This window comes from Leopardus geoffroyi, chromosome D3 (assembly GCF_018350155.1).
Source record: "Leopardus geoffroyi isolate Oge1 chromosome D3, O.geoffroyi_Oge1_pat1.0, whole genome shotgun sequence".
NCBI classification, from domain to species: domain Eukaryota; kingdom Metazoa; phylum Chordata; class Mammalia; order Carnivora; family Felidae; genus Leopardus; species Leopardus geoffroyi.
In genome coordinates, this window is record NC_059339.1 from 19,808,917 (window position 1) to 19,826,979 (window position 18,063).

At 54.1% G+C, this 18,063-nt stretch overlaps 1 protein-coding gene across 5 annotated transcripts; it reads right to left on the reverse strand.

Annotated features, from left to right (window-relative positions):
- Positions 1-322: 322 nt before the first annotated feature.
- Positions 323-17,162, reverse strand: RAB36 (RAB36, member RAS oncogene family). Of its 5 annotated transcripts, none has more exons than XM_045457552.1 (11): positions 16,899-17,160; positions 16,030-16,112; positions 12,917-13,008; positions 10,978-11,043; positions 10,444-10,545; positions 7,973-8,037; positions 6,317-6,368; positions 5,186-5,267; positions 4,768-4,858; positions 3,105-3,202; positions 323-2,581 (listed from the first exon to the last, which is right to left on the reverse strand). In XM_045457552.1, the coding sequence occupies exons 2-11, from the start codon at positions 16,096-16,098 to the stop codon at positions 2,444-2,446; spliced, it is 855 nt and encodes a 284-aa protein (XP_045313508.1). In that variant the 5' UTR covers positions 16,099-16,112; positions 16,899-17,160; the 3' UTR covers positions 323-2,443. The 5 variants fall into 5 exon arrangements, with proteins under 5 accessions (XP_045313508.1, XP_045313509.1, XP_045313510.1 ...); XM_045457553.1 differs by having other exon boundaries at positions 3,065-3,202; XM_045457554.1 differs by having other exon boundaries at positions 3,083-3,202; positions 16,899-17,159.
- Between the last annotated feature and the right edge of the window lie 901 nt (positions 17,163-18,063).

The following is an 18,063-nucleotide window of genomic DNA, read 5'->3' on the forward strand; positions in this document are numbered from 1 at the left end:
CCTGAGGAGGGCTGGGTGCAGTTGAGGACATGCGAATAAACCCCTTTTAGGGGTCACAACCCTGGGCAACAGGGCACTGGGACCACCTGACTGGGGGACCCATGTAAGGGACACAGCATCCCAAAGCTGAGGCTGCTTGGCAGGGAAACGGGGCTGAGGGACAAGCCATTTCTGAACCACTTGTGTATGGTCCTCTTTCTGCCCCAGAAATTACAGCCAAGTCTTAAGTTGTTTGAAGAGAATGTCTTTGTCAGCTTGTCAAGTGATTCTGACAGAGGAGACTCTGAATCAACTGGTGGGAAACAACCGAGCACACAGTGGACAGCATGGGGAAAGTTTAATAAAGGGCCACTTACAGAGAGTGGGCACACACAACATACTGTGGTTGGTTCTAGCTCAGGAGCTAGCAACAGGACACCATTATTGTTGCCGCCCCCTCCAACCCTGGGGCCTGAAGGAGTGAGGGGAGGGAGCCATTGGAGAGCGCCAGCCCGCTGTGACCGGGCTCCTCCGTCCCGTGACACTTTCTGTTGTGTGCCACAGCCCTGGTCCTAATGTGACCTGCCTGCCCCCCAAGATTGTGTCTAGTGGACCAAGCTGGGGATCCACGCCACAGAAGGGCCAGCAAGTCCTCTTTGGGAATCCTGAGCGTGCGAAGCTACATCTATAAGATGGTCACTGAAGCACCTTCGGTAAAAGCTAAAACATGGACACAAACCAAATGTCTCCCTCAGGGGGCAGGGCACTTGGGACTCTGGTCCATCACGGGAAGGAAAACGGCAGCTGCTAAAGAACAAGTAGGTTCGGTGTGTGGAGAGGGCTCCTGCAGGTTGACAAGAATGCAGGCTGCCAGGCAGCATGTGTGGTGGAAGCTCATTCTGGTTAAACAAACAACCCCACAACCATGGTTGTGCTGCCCAGGAATAGTCTGGGAGGATTCCCACAGCCATTAACAATGCTTACTTCCAGGGACAGGAGAGGGACTTTCAGTCTATATACAAAGCTTTGTAGTGTCTTGTTTTGGCTTATCACAAGTGTGTATGTAATTCCTTTGTGTGATTTATATAAAGAAGTATTTTATAGCTATAAAAAAAAAGACAGCTAAAATGTGAAGGGAGAATGAACAGAAAAAAAGATGCCAGGTTCTTCCCCAACCAGCATTTGGCAGTCGCTATCAGCCGATGAACGCCACTGGGCACTTGCAGTGTGCCAGGCACTGTATGGGGTACTGTTCGGGGCACTGACCAGAACAGCTGTTTGCAAAATGCTCACCTGAGAAGCAGGTGGGAAGTGCCCAGATGTGCCCACCTGCTTGTGGCATGGGGTGGGCAGGGATGAGCAGGCACCCACCCAGGGCCGCGGAGTGTGGGGTGGGTGGGGGTAGTCAATAGCTCCCACAGAAGAGTAAGATGAGGGTATAGAGAGAGCGGGCACTCTGGGAAGGAGCTGGGGAAGGGGTGCCTGGGTTGTTCCTTCTGGTTCTGGATGTGCAGGACAGGGTGGTGTAGGTGAGGAGCTTGCTAGACTCTGGAGGGCCTCTGATATCCTCGAAAGATACGTGCATGCCACCACAAAGGTCCTGAGAGGCACACACCCAGCATTTTCTTGTTTTCCAGACCCTTCCTGTGTAGGCCGGAGGGAGAGAGGGATGGCAGGGCAACCGTGGACACCAGCTCAGATGTGTCTGGGTGACCATTGCTGGTAACAGCAGGGCAGTGCCATGCACATTGGATGTAGTAGGAATTTACCTCAGAGGCAGCTGGGAAGCCTTCTTCCCATAGCACAGCTAGGGAAACTCATTGTCCAGGTGGGCCAGAGGGGCACGAATAGCCTATTCTGCACATTGTCACCCACTGACCAATAGGACAGGATCCCAGGGATCAAAGGCGAGCCAAAGATGACCCCTTGGCCAAAAGGGGCCTGAGAGACCATCTTGTCCATCCTCCTCCAGAGGGGCAAGGCTGCTGAGGGATCCCATAAGTCTGTGGCAGAGGGACAGTGGACGATGAAGCCTGGGGCTCCGAGGCCCAGAACTTCAAGTCCTGTTGAGAACAGAAAAGTCCCAAGCAGGGATGACAGGTGGATTTTCCCTCATATGCTGACTTTGACAAGTCCTGCTTGCCTGGACCACTTAGATGAGAAGGATTCTGAGGCCAACCCAGGAAAGCTGGGAGAGTGCCTACATGGGCAGCTGATGTGTGCCGAGGGTAAGAGATAGTGGGGCACAAGTGTCTCATATCTGTAGTCCTGAGGCCTCTCAAGGCCAGGTGAATCTATAGGAGGGACTGGCCTTCCAGATGATCACCACAGTATACCCACAGCTGGGCAGTGAGAGGCTCCTGGGCAGCCAGAGCAGGTCTTTCCTGGCTCCTGACCTGCTAACGACAAGTGGCTGAGCTCTGGGGCTCAGCATGGTGCATGGGCAGACACGGATGGCTTCCTATCACCCCTCCACGGTCATGGAAGGCACTGTCCATGCATGTGCAGGGAGTAGAGGCTTCGGATGCAGGCCCCAGCTAACAGCAACCCAGGCTGGAGGATGTCTTGCTCTCTTGGGTCTCGGGTGGACTCTCCTCCATTCCTGTAAGGTTGGAAAAAGTCACATGGCCTCAGCTAAGCACCTGTAGCTGACACTGGGCAGCCTCCCTCCCCTGCCGCTGGTACCCTCTGGTGACTCCACTGGTGCCAGCTGAGCTTGACCTCCTGGGCCTCTCAATCAAGGCCCTGATTACCTGGCACAGGCTGAGAGGCCTAGGATGTATTCTAGGTGGCGGAACAGCACGGGCAGAGACACAGACTAGAAGAGCCAAAGCCCGGACACATCCATGCAGCCAGGGATGCCCAGCCTGGCTCATGAGAAGCTGCTGGAAGGGCAAGGAGAGCCAGTGAGGGAGTCTGAGCTGGCAGGCAGGGTCAGGGAGGCTGTGGGCCTGAGGTCCGAGTAATGGCAAAAAGGATAGGCCAGAGAGGACAGCACAGGGGGACGAGTTAAGGGAATGGGCTCTTGGGACAGGGGGATGGTGGACATAGATTTTAGGCTGCAAGCCTGCTCCCCAGTCCCCACCCTGCTGTCTGTACGCACGGATGAGGTCTCCGTCGCCGACCTGGAGCTGGGCACTGCTCCTCCTCTCCAAGTCCTGCAGAACCGACTGCTCGAATGCCAGGGCAGCTACACGGCTGAAGAACGCCTTCACATTCTCCCCTGTGGGCCCAAGAGACAGCCCTGACCCTGTCGCCTCTCCCCTCACCCACAGACGAATTTGTGAGCCAACAGGTGCGGGAGCCAGGGTGGCCCGCCTGTGGGGCTTCCTGAGGCGGCACAGTGCAAGGGATGGGGCGGGCTGGCCGGGCCTCCCACCTCAGGGGGCTCTGGGGCCCCCTGCCCTGGCAGCTCCCTCAAATCTGAGGCTTGGTTTCCCAGCATCTACTCTTCCAATTATTCGCCACTGAACATCTCCTGTGGGCCAGGCACTGGGATGTGTGGAGATCAGAGGGTGTCTGCTCTCTTGTCACTTTTGAGCACCTGTCCAGTAAGCAGTTGTAAAGATTAATGTTCTGTCAACTTCCACACGGAGCCTTTGTGCATCCTCCTCCAGGTGGAGGAGGCCACCCACCTGGGCACAGGGCTAGATTCCAACTCCTGACATGCACATGACCCTTGTGCAGCTAACAACCTATACAACTGCTCAGGGCAATCCTGCTTGGCCCATAGGAGAATTCTCAACGAATGTGCTATTACTCTAAGAGGGTGGGTTCTCATAGGCACGGTGGATGTTGTCAGGAAGGGGCAGAGGGAACTGGGCATGGCCATTGCCACACTCTTATCTGTGTCAGGCTGGAAGTTGTGCTTCCACCCGTGGTGCCTATCCCGCCATTACCTCACCAAGTCCCTGGCCAGATGTTTACCGCAGCCCCTCACCCAGGGCAAGGACTACAAGGCATAATGCCTGAGTCCCCAGAGCTGCTGGGGCCTTCTATGAGCCATGCAATAACTGCATGTTATTTCATTTCATCCCTGGCAACAACCTGTGTTTTTAAAGTGTGTCCTTTGCTTCTCTGCATTTTCTAACTTTTCCACCATGAATACACATGGCTTTTATAATTTAAGACAACATGTTTTTACAGTAAAAATAAGATGAGATAGAAAGCATCACCCATTTCTCAGATGAGGACACTGAGGCTGAGAGATGTTAGGCATCTTGCCAGGGCTGAAGTAAACAGTGGCTCATGGGTGAAGGTGGCACAGGGACCGAGGGCTCACTGTGGCTGGGGCCCAGTGTGGCTGGAGGACAGATGGGTGGGATGTGGATGAGGGCCAGGGGGCCATGAGCAATGTTGCAGTGTCTTTCACGATGACACCCGGGGAAGGGGTGGGAGCCCCCAGTTAGTGGACCCTTCTATGTGCCAGGAGGTACCTCTTACCCGGCTACCTCAGGTGGGGGGTGGGCAGAATGGTACAGTGGTTACAGGTGAGGGCTATATTCCAATCCCAGCCCTGCTACTTCCTCCCTATGACCCTGGACATGACCCACAGGGATAAAATGGATCTGACTCAAGGAGGGAGGGGGTTGCATTACAGAACACAAGCATAGGGCCAGGTGTCGCTATTCCTGTTGCCCATGGGGGAGGGCTCCTAGTCTGCCTTTAGGGATGGGAGACTCCTCTCAAGCAATGGAAGGCCCTGCATCATCACCAGCACAGCTGGCTGTGACTCAAGCATTCCATAGAGACACAGAAGGAAGCTCTGCACGCACTGTGGCAACTCACCTGTCTTAGCTGACACCGACCAGTACTCTGCCCGCATCTCGCTGGCCAGGCGCACAGCCTCCACTTCTGCCTGCTCACATGCAGCCCCTGACTGGGAGAAGCAGCCCTCCTGACCCAGCTTTCCAGGCCCTCCCTGTGGGGAGGCACTTCCTACTGGGCCTCCTCCCTCCCCACGTTACCCTGGGATGGGCATCCTCAGTGCACGGGTGGGGGTACACATCCCCAGGGGTGAGACCCCAGTGATCCCTCAGACAAGACAAAACAGGAACAGGGAACTCAGGTGCCCCTAACTTTCAGCTCCTGGCCTCCAAATCCCCATCTAGGCATATCAGCACCACCCTCCATTCTCCAAGCTTAGGCTGAAAGTGGATGCATTTTCCCGGGTGCCATCCTAAGCCTCTAGCTCTGGCGTGCTCACCAGAAGGTCCTTCTTGGTTCCCACGAGGAACACGAAGCAGGAGCCTGGCTCGTTCTCCCTTAGCGCATCCTCCAGCCACTGCCTGGAATGCACAGAAGGAAGACAGGCTGAGGAGGGCATCTGTCTCCCTAGAGACGTCTGAAGAAGACCAGGGAATGGAGGGTGCAGACCTGGGTCCACCCCAGAGCTGGGAGCATTGAGCCTCCAGTTGCAGGGAGGGCACCTAGATCCAGCTGGCTGAGTGGGGCGCTGGTCCTGCCACCAGCTGGACTGAAGGTGGGTGGGGATGCAAAAGCACTTGTCAGGGGAGGTAAAGACCCTGGCAGTGCCCTCACCCTGTGTCAGCTTGGGTGAGAGCTGTCCTTTCATCAACTTAAACAATCACCCCAGCCTCCCTCACGGGGTTTGGGAGAAGCTGGATATGAATGCCCCAAGCCCAAGTGAGGTGAAAGGACTTTGGTCAATTCCCAATTCCCAGCAGAAGCAGATGGCCTCCCAGAATTGGTCATGTTACCAGGTCTCCTGACTGATCTCTACCCAAGACAGCAAATACTATCCCTTCAGACAGGACTGGATGTACGTCATTTGTAGGACCCAGGGCAAAGTGAAAATGTGAGGCCCCTCCTCCAGCAATTATTAAAGCTTTCAAGATGGTGACAGCAGAGCATTAAAGCAAATGCAGGCTCAGGGCGCCTGGTGGGGCTCAGTCAACTAAACGTCCGACTTCAGCTCAGGTCATGCTTTCATAGTTTGTGAGTTGGAGCCCGCATCAGGCTCCCTGCTGTCAGTGCAGAGCCCACTCCAGAAACTCTGTCTCCCTCTCTCTCTGCCCTTCCTCCATGCACACAAAATAAATAAGCATTAAAAATAAAAAAAAAAGAAAAGCAAAGGCAGGACCTTGTGAGTGCTGGCCCCAGTATGACTGGGCTGCCCGTGTATCCTGAACTGGCCCTGCCTTCAGCAGATGGATGCAAATTTTAAAGGATAATTTGGCAAATTGGACAGTAAGTGGCCTGTGGGCAGTCAGTTCTGACAAGTGAGCTTGGTCATGTGCACCCACCAATGGGGGGCAAGCTCGTGGGTGTTCCCAAACCCAAGAGGACCACAGGGGCCACAGAGTCCCAGACTTGCCTGGTGTGCTCCAGAGTCTGCACATCAGTGAGGTCAAAGGCTGTGATGATCACTGTACACACAGGGAGAAGCCAAGAGCAGGTCAGCAACAGGTGAGGCCAACATGGTGTGACCAGGAAGGGCTCCCTTCATGCAGCTCCCTGCTCCCCAGGAGAAACCCAGAGAGGAGCCTGGCTCCCACACAACTGCCAGAGTGGTCCCCCAGGCAGTCGGCTCTGGTCCCCACTATGGGGGCTGGGGAAGAGACACGTCATAGCGGCCCCTTGGGACCTACCTACCCACCACCCTTTCCAACCCATATCCAGAGGTCCAGCCCCAGGGGTTATCCAGGGAGGCAAGATGAGCTCATGGGCTCCTGTGTTCAAACTTCTCTTCTGCCACTTACAGCTGAGGGAGCTCAGATGAGGGTTTTAACTGCTGAGAGCCTCAGTTTCCCCATCTGTGAAGTGGTGAGAATGATATCTCAGGCTCTCAGGGTTGCCGTGAGGATTAAACAAGGACAGCTATTTTACAAGCTCTTGATCTAGGGCCTGATGCAGGGATTTTGACCAATGGCAGCTATGGCTATGAGGACAATTAGCAACAACCAGCTTTAGGAAAACAATTTCTGAGGAGCAAGGAAGACAGAAAATTGGGAGATGCAGCCGCTGCCCCCTAGGTGCCTCTCCTCAATGGCTCCGCCCTGGACCTGTTTTGTCCAGGGTGTCCAGGAGCCCGTTGGGAGTCCTGAGGGAAGGCCCATGTGGAGGACATTCCAGAGTGGCCCTGGGGAAGTGAGCGGGGCTGGGCAGAACCTTCCTCTGCACCTTGGCTGAAGGTTGTAGGAGGCCGCCTGAGGCAGAAAAGAATGGAAATGAAGGAGGATACTGAGGGCCTTGATGGTGGTGGGCCAGGGTGCAGTTTCCCAGGGGTGTCCCGGTGCCTCACACCTCATCCTCAGGGTGTGTCATGCCCCTGAGAAGACGTGCCAGTGCAGGAACTCCAACCCACAGCCAAAGTGCTCATGGTTTGTTTCCTGTTTCTGCTTTTCTCAAATCTCAAATGGAAACTTGTAATTTCTTTACACCAGTACTGAGTAGACATAATTGTGCCTCAAAACTTGAACCTGGTTCTGGAGCCTGTGAGCGGTTCTCATGTCTCCCATTGAAACCCCTTTTTCCTGGGAAGCTGGGGTTGGAGTGGGAAGCTTATGCTGCTGCCTACTGCCTGGGAGGCCTGCCCAGTGCCCGGGCCACCCCCACTACCCCCCATCCGCAGGTGCAGTCCTCCTGTGGCCCTGCCACTCCTCCCCTCCAGCCTAGCCTCCCTGCACCTCCTCCAGGAGTCGACTATGCTCTTCTTTTCTTTTTAGGGGGTTTCTAGACATGCATCTCCCTCTCTGAGCATCCTTCTGAGCTGAAACTGGCTGAGACTCACAGGGAGCAGCCACCAGCACAGGGTCCCTGAAGGATGTGACTGCGGAGGCCAACCACAGGCCGGACTGGCTGGAAGGCAGTTTCTTCATCCCAGAGGACTGGCCAGGAATTTTCTCAGTGGTTCTCGGAGGACAGATTTGGTGTCTGCGTGGAGGACCTGGACTTCTTGTTATAAGCCCAGTGGGAGCCTCCTGCTGTACGTGGTTGAGGGCCCCACCATTGCCATCACCCAGATGCTCACCCTGGGCACCCCGGTAGTAGGCAGATGCAATGCACTTGAACTTCTCCTGCCCTGCTGTGTCCCAGCTGTGTGGTGGCAGAGACAGAAAGGGAAACAGAGAGGTGGCAGATTAAGCAATTGCAGTGGTCTGAGCCAGCAGGCTAGTGGGGCTGTGGGTGGGCAGGCCTGAGGGCCCGTCCCAGCTACCAGCCAGTAGTCCCCGCCCACCAATTCCTCATGATCTCTTCCTAAGGTGCCCCATGGGGGAGCTTCCTGGCTAGATTCACCATGCCAATGGAGGAGGGGGCATGGCCCAAGTAGTTCTACTGCCTGGATAAATGGAGTTGTAGCTTAGCCCCTTTGGATGATGCCATTAAAAAAGAGAGTATGTTCCCTGATATGCTTGCTCTGAAGATGTGGAAATCCACCTGCAGGGGAGGCCCTGTGAATGGGAATGGGGCTCCAGGCTAGGCTGCCAGCTATGGATCTGCCCTTGCTCATGTGTGGCTGGGCCATGGCTTCAACATTCTGTACTGCAGCAGAGGGTATGCTCAGGTTACTGGGTTGGGGGTGGGTGGGAGTATATAACAGGGACATGGTTTGCATCTCCTGGGTGACTCTGAGCTCTGGCTCTCTGGAGGGGCACAGCCCTGACTTTATGGAAAAGAATGCAACAATCGATTAATGATGTCTGCCATGAGCACACTATAGGAGACGGGGACACCCATGCTGAGATCTACTTGCTCTGGTTTAGAACCAGGCAGGTGATCAATATGCAGGCCTAAACCTGAAAATCCATTCCCTTTTAAAAATAATAGATTGGGGTGCCTGGGTGGCTCAGTCGGTTGAGCATCCGACTTCGGCTCGGGTCATGATCTCACAGTTTGTGGGTTCAAGCCCTGCACTAGGCTCTGTGCTGACAGCTCAGAGCCTGAAGCCTGCTTCGGATTCTGTGTGTGTGTGTCCCTGTCTGCCCCTCTCCTGCTCATGCTCTGTCTCACTCTGTCTCTCAAAAATAAATAAATGTTAAAAAAAAAAATAAATAGATCAGAATTTAACTCTTCAGCAAATGGAAAAGTAGACAAGCCATGAATAAGACCTCAAAAGTCTGAAATGTTTTCATGTGATTCAGCATGACGCAGAACATTTTGACTCTATTCTTTCATTAATTCATTCATATTGTCTTTCATTTCTGAAGATGACTCTGGATGGGAAGCTGGAGGGTGGCCTGGAGGTGGGGCCAGATGGATAGCTAGCAGTGGCTTCAATGTAGGACAATAAGAAGCCAAGCCAGGACAGTATCTGTTCTAGTTAGATGTGGCCAGTGGCCACAATGGGAAGCCCAGCACAGGCCATTCTCTGCACGGCTCCACCTAGGCTGCCCCATCAGCTCTGTGCTCCTCAGCTCTCCTGGCTCCAGAGCCCCTTGATCTCACAGCCCTGCATTTTCACAGCCTCTTCTGCTCTGGTCTGGCCCTGTACTCTCCCTTGTGCAAGATTCAGCAGTGCCACCTGTATCACTAGGACAGCACTGGGGCTGTCCTCAGGGAAGCAGACATTATCATGACAGAGTTAGGAGCTGAGGTCTATGAGAGGGTGACCTCCATCTTGATGACCATAGATTCCCTGGCTAAGCCCAAGCAGGACATAGAGGATGGAGAAATGAAACCAGAGGAGCAGGGGTGAACCCCAGGGAGACAGAAAAGAGAAGGGGACCAGGACAGAGGCAGTAGGCAAGAGGAGGTATAGGAGCAGCTGGGCAGAGAGCATAGAATGTGCCATGCAGGGCAGCCTGGAAGCGGGGAGGAAGCCACACAGGAGAGGGTAGGGCTGGTGACACAGAGAGGCCTGCAGTATCCTCCAGGTGCCAGAGGAGAAGGAAGGTAAGGTCCAGAGCTCTAGTGGGAAAGTGTGAGGCTGGGGAAAAGACTCTGGGCTGTTCTGAGGGAAACTGGAGGGAGAGGCTGAAGCCAGTGGGTCACTGAGAGGCAGAGACATGGGGTCTGGCAGGGAAGCAGACAGACAGAGGGAGATGGAGCAGAGCGAGGGCAGGGGGTGGGGGTGGTACATCAGGCCTGAGGAAGGCACATGGACTAGGTGCCTTTTGGCTCCATTTTCCAGATGAGAACAGATGCTCACAGGCCTGAGGTGACTGGGATCACCAGGGGCCAGGCAGACCTGGACCCGGAGCCAGAACCTGAGGGGTGGGCATTAAGAGAGAATGAGGGTGAGTAGGCTCATTGGTCTGTGAGGCCTTTCCCAGGTCAGATGACCAATGTGAGACACCCATGGGGACTGAGGGAGTATACAGGGCCTCGGGGAACTGGAGAAGTCCAGTTTCACATAACTGTTCCTGTTTGTCCACACAGGTCCTCACTGGGCACCACAGGGCACAGTCAACAAGGAGCTTACCAAGGCTTTCCCCAAGGGTCTCCTCCGCAAAGCCCACCCATGAGCCACACAGGAAATGCTGTGGCATGATGGCGACTTACATTTGGAGGCTATAGGGAATCCCAGCAATCTCAAAGCGCTCGATTTCAAAGTCTACCCCGATGGTGGCCTTGTAGTCACGGTCAAAAATATTCTTGCAAAACCTGCGGGAGTTGAGGGAGTCATCAGAGAGGCTGTGTGTGGAAGCTTTGCTCACGACAGCCAAAGTCTGCAGGCAACGAAAAATTCACCCTGTAGGGAATATAAGGAGATGATGGTCCACAGGGATAGACCCTAGATGGATGGAGCTGCCAACAAGAGCTTTGTGGGGGTGGAGCAGCAGCCTGGAAGGCAAACACTGCAGGTCAGGGCCAATGAGGTATGAGCCCGTGGTCCCAGGGTATGGTGTCATGAATGCCAGGCTCCTGGGATGCTGCGCCCTCCTCCTCCTCCTGACCTGCCACTCCCTGGTTCCCTGTACCCCCTCTGGAGACATGGTTCCCATCAGCCAAGCAGTTTTGACTACGACAAAGTTATATGGGCCTCCCAGGCAAAAGTGTGACAACCGGTGCTGGGAGGTGTGGCGGCAGGCATACCTGTGGATGAGGCTGGTCTTGCCCACGTAGAGATCGCCAACGACAACCACCTTGGAGAGTCTGAGCCTGTGAGGGATATGGGTGTGTTGCTCTCAAGCTTGGCCACAGAGCATCTTCACACATATGGGCCCTTCCTTCCCTGAGCTCCCCACTCACGAACCACCCCTCAATCCTTGACAGGGGACAGGCCACCTGCTGAGACACTCTGGGAGTCTAGCCCCATCCCTGGTATTCAAAGGGGAGGGCAGGAGGGTCTGCATTTGTTCTGGGGACTCTGCTGTTTCTGGGGCCATACCCTTGTGCCACTGGGCCAAGCTCTGTCATGAGGATAAGAATTGGGCATGATGAGAAGCTGAGTCTTGGGCTGACGGGGTGGAGGGAGGAGTCCTAGGTGGTGTGATTTACAAGCTGGGGGTGCAGTAAGGAACCGGGAGCCACTGATGCAGACATAACACCCATGTGCAGGGAATACAGGCAGGGGGGAAGAGAGCCCCTGCGTGCTCATACCCACCCCTGGGGCTGCACGGGCTCTTGCTCTTTGCAAGCAGGTGCTCCTTGACCAGGACACCATGGCCACCAACTGCCTTGGAGGTATTTGCAAGGTCCAGGCAGGCCCCAAGAGGTGAGGAGTGGACAGGAGTCGGACCAGGACACAGCACCAGGCTGTGGCTTGAGGCCAACCGGCTCTGAAGTTCTTGGGCTCCCCGGGGACCCTGCTCACTGAGAACAGCCACAGCCTCACCCTGTGCGTGTCCTGCACTCCCTACGGCAGCATGCCTGGGACTCCTGGTGATACTTTAAGTTTCTGCAGCTCGCGCCACAGGAGCTCAATGGGAAAACATCTGACCAGGCACTCCCTCTGCCGGCAGACCGCGAGAAGGCACTTGTGTCACCTGGTGACCAGGTGCAGCTCCCCTGGTCATGTCTGAGAGTGCAGAGGCTGTGTCTTCTCTGCTCCCAGCTGGCTTTTAGTTCTGGAGCAGGGCGGCCCTGACTCCACTTCCCAGATGAAGGAGTAAAGGTACTGCTGAGGTACTGTGGGGGTACCCACTGTGCCTCAGTTTCTGCACATCCCAGAGCTGTTGTTAAGGGTCAGAGAGGTCATCTGCGTGAAGCAACTTATAAGGTACCAGTACGTCCTAACTGGTGGCCAATGCTCTCAGCCCATGACCATGGCTGCTTTGGCTATTCTGACCTGAGTGAAGCCTCACCTTGTGCCACCTTGGGAACTTCAGTGCTGGGTGTCCGCTGCCACCTCACTACACCGTGTGACACCTGTGAGCTCAGCGTACTGCCTGAGCAGACTGTGAGCTCCTCAGGAAGAGAGGCAGAAGCAGGCCCTGGTCCCTGTGTGTCAAGAGGAGTAACTGCTAACTCCCTGTGCTGGCAGAGCTGGCTGTTGCCAAGGCAGGAACGAGGCAGTGCCAGGCGCTACAAGAATGAGGTGGTACCAAGTGCTGCCGAGGAGGGAACAGGACAGACATGGCCCATGCCCTCACAGGCTAGGTCTCGTGAGGAATCCAGATAGGCAAACTCGGAATTCTGTAAGCTAAGTCCTTGGGACCCAGAAGCACACAGGAGGGGCACCCCACCCAGCCCAGGCTGGGGAGCAGGGGTGATGGGGGACTCCCCTGACACTAGACTGTGAGCTGAAAGAGTAGGAAAGACATTCCAGACAGAGCAAGCAGACATACATGGAGAGAGACCTCAGGCTGAAAAGTCATGGCGCGACTTACTGAGAAAAGGGAAAGCCGTTCTCTATGGCAGAGGTGGGTCAAGCAAAGCCAGATCAAAATCCCCATCAGCTCCAGGCCTGTACTGGGCTGCACAGGTGTCATCTCTGTGTTTCATTTGTTCGTTCATACATTTATCCATGCATTCATTCCGTCTTGCCACCTCTTCACACATCCTGCACCCCCTGGCATGTGGGGTCACTCACCCGACGGTCCCCGTGTTCCTGCTCTGGCAGGTGCTGCTGACCTGCCCGTGAAAGTGCTCCTTGAGCTGCAGGCAGGCATCAGGGGTGTACCACTGGAGAAAGACAAACAGGTGGGCACTGTACCCTGTGAAGCCACGGCTCCATCACCAAGCAGGGCAGCGAGGTGGTGACTTGTTTCCCAGCATTCTCTCCTGCCCCAGCCTCGAAGCTCCAGCTTCATTAGCTTTCTCTGATCCCTCTGTCACATCTGTCTTCTATCCCATCAGTGGCCCTGAGGCTCCAGGGTCTTGTGAGTCCTGAGGAGCAACAGCAGAGGCCAGGCCAGACCAAAGGACCCAGGTAGTGACTTGGAGAGCTGGGTCTAGCCTGGGGCAGCTGTGCCTTTGCTGTGGGCATTTGGCAGATCTCTGTCCTCTCGGGGCCCCTCAGGGTGAGATGAGGGGTGGGCTATGAGGGCCCTTTTAGCCTCCAAGGTCCTTCCATACTTTCTACAGATCTTGGGTGCCATTTTTCTTTAAAAATATGCATATGTTCACATGGGAAATGTCCTGGAGGGCTCTTTTCATCTTCCACATTTCTTGGAAGGCAAAACTGGGCTATGGTTTAAGAGTACGATCTCTCTTAAACAGGAAGAGGAGGACCTGTGTCCACTCTTAGCTACTGTGTGATCCCAGACAGCTGTCTAATGTCTCTGAACTTTAATTTCTCCATCTGACCTCAGAAGCCTGGAGGCATAGAATGAAATAATGTTGTAAAGCCATCAGGGCAGACCCAGCCTGGCACATATTAAGCGCTCAGCAAATGTTCACAGCTATTAAGAGGTCATGACACATGTTGAGTGCACTTTTGTTTTATAATTGGAAAAGACGATATTAAACAAGCTGAAGGTGACTGTTATGTTTTACTCTCAGATTGGCGGAGGCTAAGGATGGAGTGTGGTAAGGACACAGGGAGAAGGGCATCGTTGGAAGCTGTTGGTGTTCTCTGCTATGATATGGCAGTAGTCCCCTGGGCCGCCCTCTGTGTCCTTCAGAGGGGCACTGCTTGGACCCACAGCTCCCCTATGACAAGAGCTCCACCTCCTCCCTTAGCCCTAGTATTTCTTCTGCGTTCCCAGGCACTGAGATGGGCTCTTCCCTGGCCCATGTGCCCCCACAGCTCCATGTGGGACAGAGGAAGCAGGGACAGTGGAAGGAGCTTTACAAAAGGGTAAGTCACAACATCTCAGTAGGCCCGTTTCCTCATCTGTAAAGTGGGGATACTCATAACAGCAGCTCTTCATATGGTCGTTGAAGGATCAAAGGGGTAATGCAGGTGAACAGCTTAGCCCCGTGGCCCACATTCATGTGGAACAGTGTCAGCTACTTTAGGAGAAAGCTGGCTGCTTTTTCTTGTCGACTTCCATGTCGGCTTCAAAACAGGGGCCAGCCTGGCCAAAGTGGTCATTAGAGGAATCCCACCATTTTGGATGCACTGAAGAAATGTAATAAGGAAGACTGGGCAGGAAGCGTGGGCTGATTTTGGATACAGGGAAACTGAGGCACAGAGTAACAGAAGTTACTGACCATGAATTTCTCAGGTGTGAAATGGTGTGGCCCTGGGATACAAGATGAAATGCCACAGATGGGAGTGGGGAGAATATTACCCTCTGTGAAAACACGATGGATGCCCCAGGGTAGGGGAAGGTTGGAGCTCTGGAGTCAGACCCACATCAAGTCCTGGCTCTGCCACACCCAGCTGTGTGATGCCAGGCAGCTCTCCCTACCTCTCTGAACCTTGTTGATCTTCTCTGTAAACGGGGTCCTCTGTCCCTGAACTGTTTTGTGCCCATCACACTTCCCTTCCTTTTGCCTCATGAAACATCTGTGTCCATCATCCCTGGTTACCACTGTCAAGCTTTCTAGGGAAGCTATTGCCTGGGCTCCTGTTGAGATGGAAAATTCTGGGGGAATTGTCCACAGATCTGAGGCACCACAGCTTTCTCTGTGGGTGTGTAGAGGAAGAAAAGGTGAGAAGATATGGTTGCAGACCCAAATTACCCAAAGTCCTACAGCCAGCTCCTTCCTCCTTACCAGTCTGGGCACAGAACTCAAGAAAAGAGGTCACTCTACAGAGAGGATTTTTCCCTCCATGCCTGTCCCAAGTCACATGGAGGCAACCACTGACAGCAGCATCTCATGTGTCCTTCCAGAGGTATTTTTGGCATGTACAAACACATACATTTGTTTTCTCCCCTCTCCTTTTTCCACCCATGGAAGTACACTACACACTGTTCCCTTCCTTGCATTTTACTTAATTGACTTTAGCCATTACTGCACATCAGCTCCTGAAGGGAAGGAAGCCTCATTCTTCCTCACGTCTGTTAGGAAGTAGCATTTTGCTGTTGAAGCAGCCCCCTCTGGAGGACATTTACATTTTGTCTGACCTGTTTTACAAATTGCTTCAATGCCTGGCCTTGAATGGCTGGATCAGAAGGCAGGGGCAGCACAAAGGTGGGAAATACTGTCTCACTGCCCCCTATAGGGGTTGTACTGATTTGCATCCCCTGATGCAATTAATTAATACTGGATTTTAATACACATGGCAGAGAGCTGTGGGTTTTCAGCAGGAACCAAGCCGAATTGTAAAGAGGGACACCCCCGGATTTGGTTTCAGGAAACTAGAATACTATTTTGATAACAGTAGTAATAATGAGAAAGGCAGAAATACCCACAACACGGGTAAGGGAGCTCCCATTTGCCAAGAGCCAGGCACCCAGTGTGAGAGGAGTTATCCTTATGTATCAGCAGCTGAGAGGTTGAGTGACGTGCCCACAGTCACACAGTCAAATGACAGAGTCAGGATTCACACCCAGGACTGTCTGACAGCAAAGTCTGTGCCTTTAACCTCCATGCCACCCTTTCTCCTGGTGTCACCCTTAACTTGCTGGTCCACTTTGGGAGAGTCAACACCAAATCCCCCCGCTTCTCTAAACTCTGGTAAGTTCCCAGGGTCTGTTAGTGAGGGACTGACCTCCTAGGCTCCTGTGCTTTGTTTCCAGTGATGAATGCAGGTGGGGAAATGTGGATTTGGACATGAAACACACATAAAGGGCTGGCCTAATGACTCTCTACCTTAGGGAAGCTGGTGATGATGCGGTCCCGGCTCACAGGTGGCCCCAAAGGCGTCAGGGAGGACCTCATCCTTCCAGGATGTCCTGTGGACCCAACCAGGGGAGAGTTAGGGAGCTGTGCAAAACCCTGGGGACTCAGCCTCAAGTTTATGTTTAACTTCTCAGCAGCTTTAAACATTGATCCTGGCCTCCTTCTCAGTCAGGGATACCGGCCAGAGGTCATCTCTTTCCATCTGCAGACAGTATGGTTGGGGTGGGGGTGGAGGGGACCAGGCTTTCCTAGTCCTGCCTGGGAGTCAGGAAGACCTGGGTCTCCTTCTGCCAGGTATCCAACCAGGAGAGGAGAGGCTGCTCTCTGAACTTATCACTGGGGTGCGAGTGAGGCATTGCACAAACGCTGAGCTGTGCATCATAGCCCAGATGGAGGAAGTGGAACTGGGGTGGGGAGGGGTGGTCCCTTGCTCCTAGTCTCTAAGGGATTAAGGTTTGGGTCGGGGGGCGGGGGGGGCGCTTAGGTTTCAGCCCACAGGCGTTTCCCTGTACCCACTCACCATGCCCAGCGCCTGGCCCCTCAGGCCTATTCAACAGTCCTGCATCTTCTGTCTTCCCCCTTTCCCCACGAGGGTGGCCTTGGCCGAGGCCTTAACCAGGCCTATCGTCCTCCCGGATCTGGTCTGACTGTCCTTCAGGACCAACACGGGCCTGGCCCGAGGTGGGCGCTCAGGGAATGAGGCCTCGGGGCTGCAGGCCTCGGCTTTAAGGTTACCTCGGTGAGAGGTGGGCGGGGACGCGGAGCCCTCCCAAATAGGGCCTCCGGGACAAGCCCATACGGGGGCGAACAAGGTTGGGGCAAGGGTATGGCGGACTCACCTACGGAGGTTGCGAAGGCTCCAGAAGCTTGGTGACCAGGTCAGGCTGGGCCCCGGGCAGCGATCACCATGGCAACAAGCACCACGCGAGACCCGCCGGCTTCTGACGAATCCAGGGCGTCGGGGACGGGGTCTGGGCGGGGCTCACAGCGGAAAGAGTCCCACACGCAGATAGCGCAGTCGGTCACCGTAGCAACCGCAGCCTCTTGGGGGAACGGCGGAACCCTCCAGGACACCGCACAGGCGCCCGCGATCACCTTGGTAACAAGGGCCGGAACTGGCAAGCAGGCTGTGGGAGGGCGGCAGGGCGGGTTCAGGGGCGGGGCCGAGGCCCTAGGGGTGGGGCTGAGCGTGGAGAGACTCGCGCACCCGCCTCCGTGAGATAGGTGGTGGCTCAAAGGAACGGATAGAGATTATGTGAAGTATTTAAATATTTATTTTCAGAATATTAAATATGATTTTTATGGTTATCTAAATTTTTTGTTTTTCTTTATATATTGGTATGAAGGGATCTCCAAGATCCCTTGACTTCTTGTTCTCACAACCCATATCTGACTTATCGGTACATCCAGTAGGTTCTACCCTGAAAATTTGTCCAGTATCCTCTTACTCTCTTCCACTTCCACTAGTATTGCCCATGTCCCAGCCATCATCTTCTCTCCCTGCAGCTGGTCGCCTTGCCTTCACCCTTGCCTCTGACCTATTCCCAGTTCAGCAACCCCAGGGATCCTCCTGTTAAAACAGATCAGATCATGATAATCTTCCAATGCCTCCTCATCTCTTCAGAGTAATAAAGTCTTTACAATGGTCCAAGAGGCTTCACGTAATTTGCTCTGGCCTTATTTCCTCTCTTTTCTTCTTCTTCTCCTCCTCCTTCTTCTTCTTCTTCTTCTTCTTCTTCTTCTTCTTCTTCAACTTCTTTAATTTATTTTATTTTAGGCACACCTGGGTGGCTCAGTCAGTTAAGCCACCGACTTCAGTTCAGGTCATGATCTCATGGTTCATGGGTTGGAGCCCCATGTGGGGCTCTGTGCTGACAGCTCAGAGCCTGGAGCCTACTTGGGATTCTGTGCCTCCCTCTCTCTATGCCCCTCACCTGCTCATGCTTTGTCTCTCTCTGTCTCTCAAAAATGAATAGATGTTAAAAATTTTTTTAATAAGATAAT

Coding starts and splice junctions, on each gene's coding strand:
- RAB36 (XM_045457552.1), bottom strand. CDS start 16,098: ATGAGGTCCTCCCTGACGCCTTTGGGGCCACCTGTGAGCCGGGACCGC. Junction 11,044..12,916: donor AGGAACACGGGGACCGTCGG/GTGAGTGACCCC, acceptor TATCCCTCACAG/GCTCAGACTCTCCAAGGTGG. Junction 6,369..7,972: donor CTACTACCGGGGTGCCCAGG/GTGAGCATCTGG, acceptor CTGTGTGTACAG/TGATCATCACAGCCTTTGAC.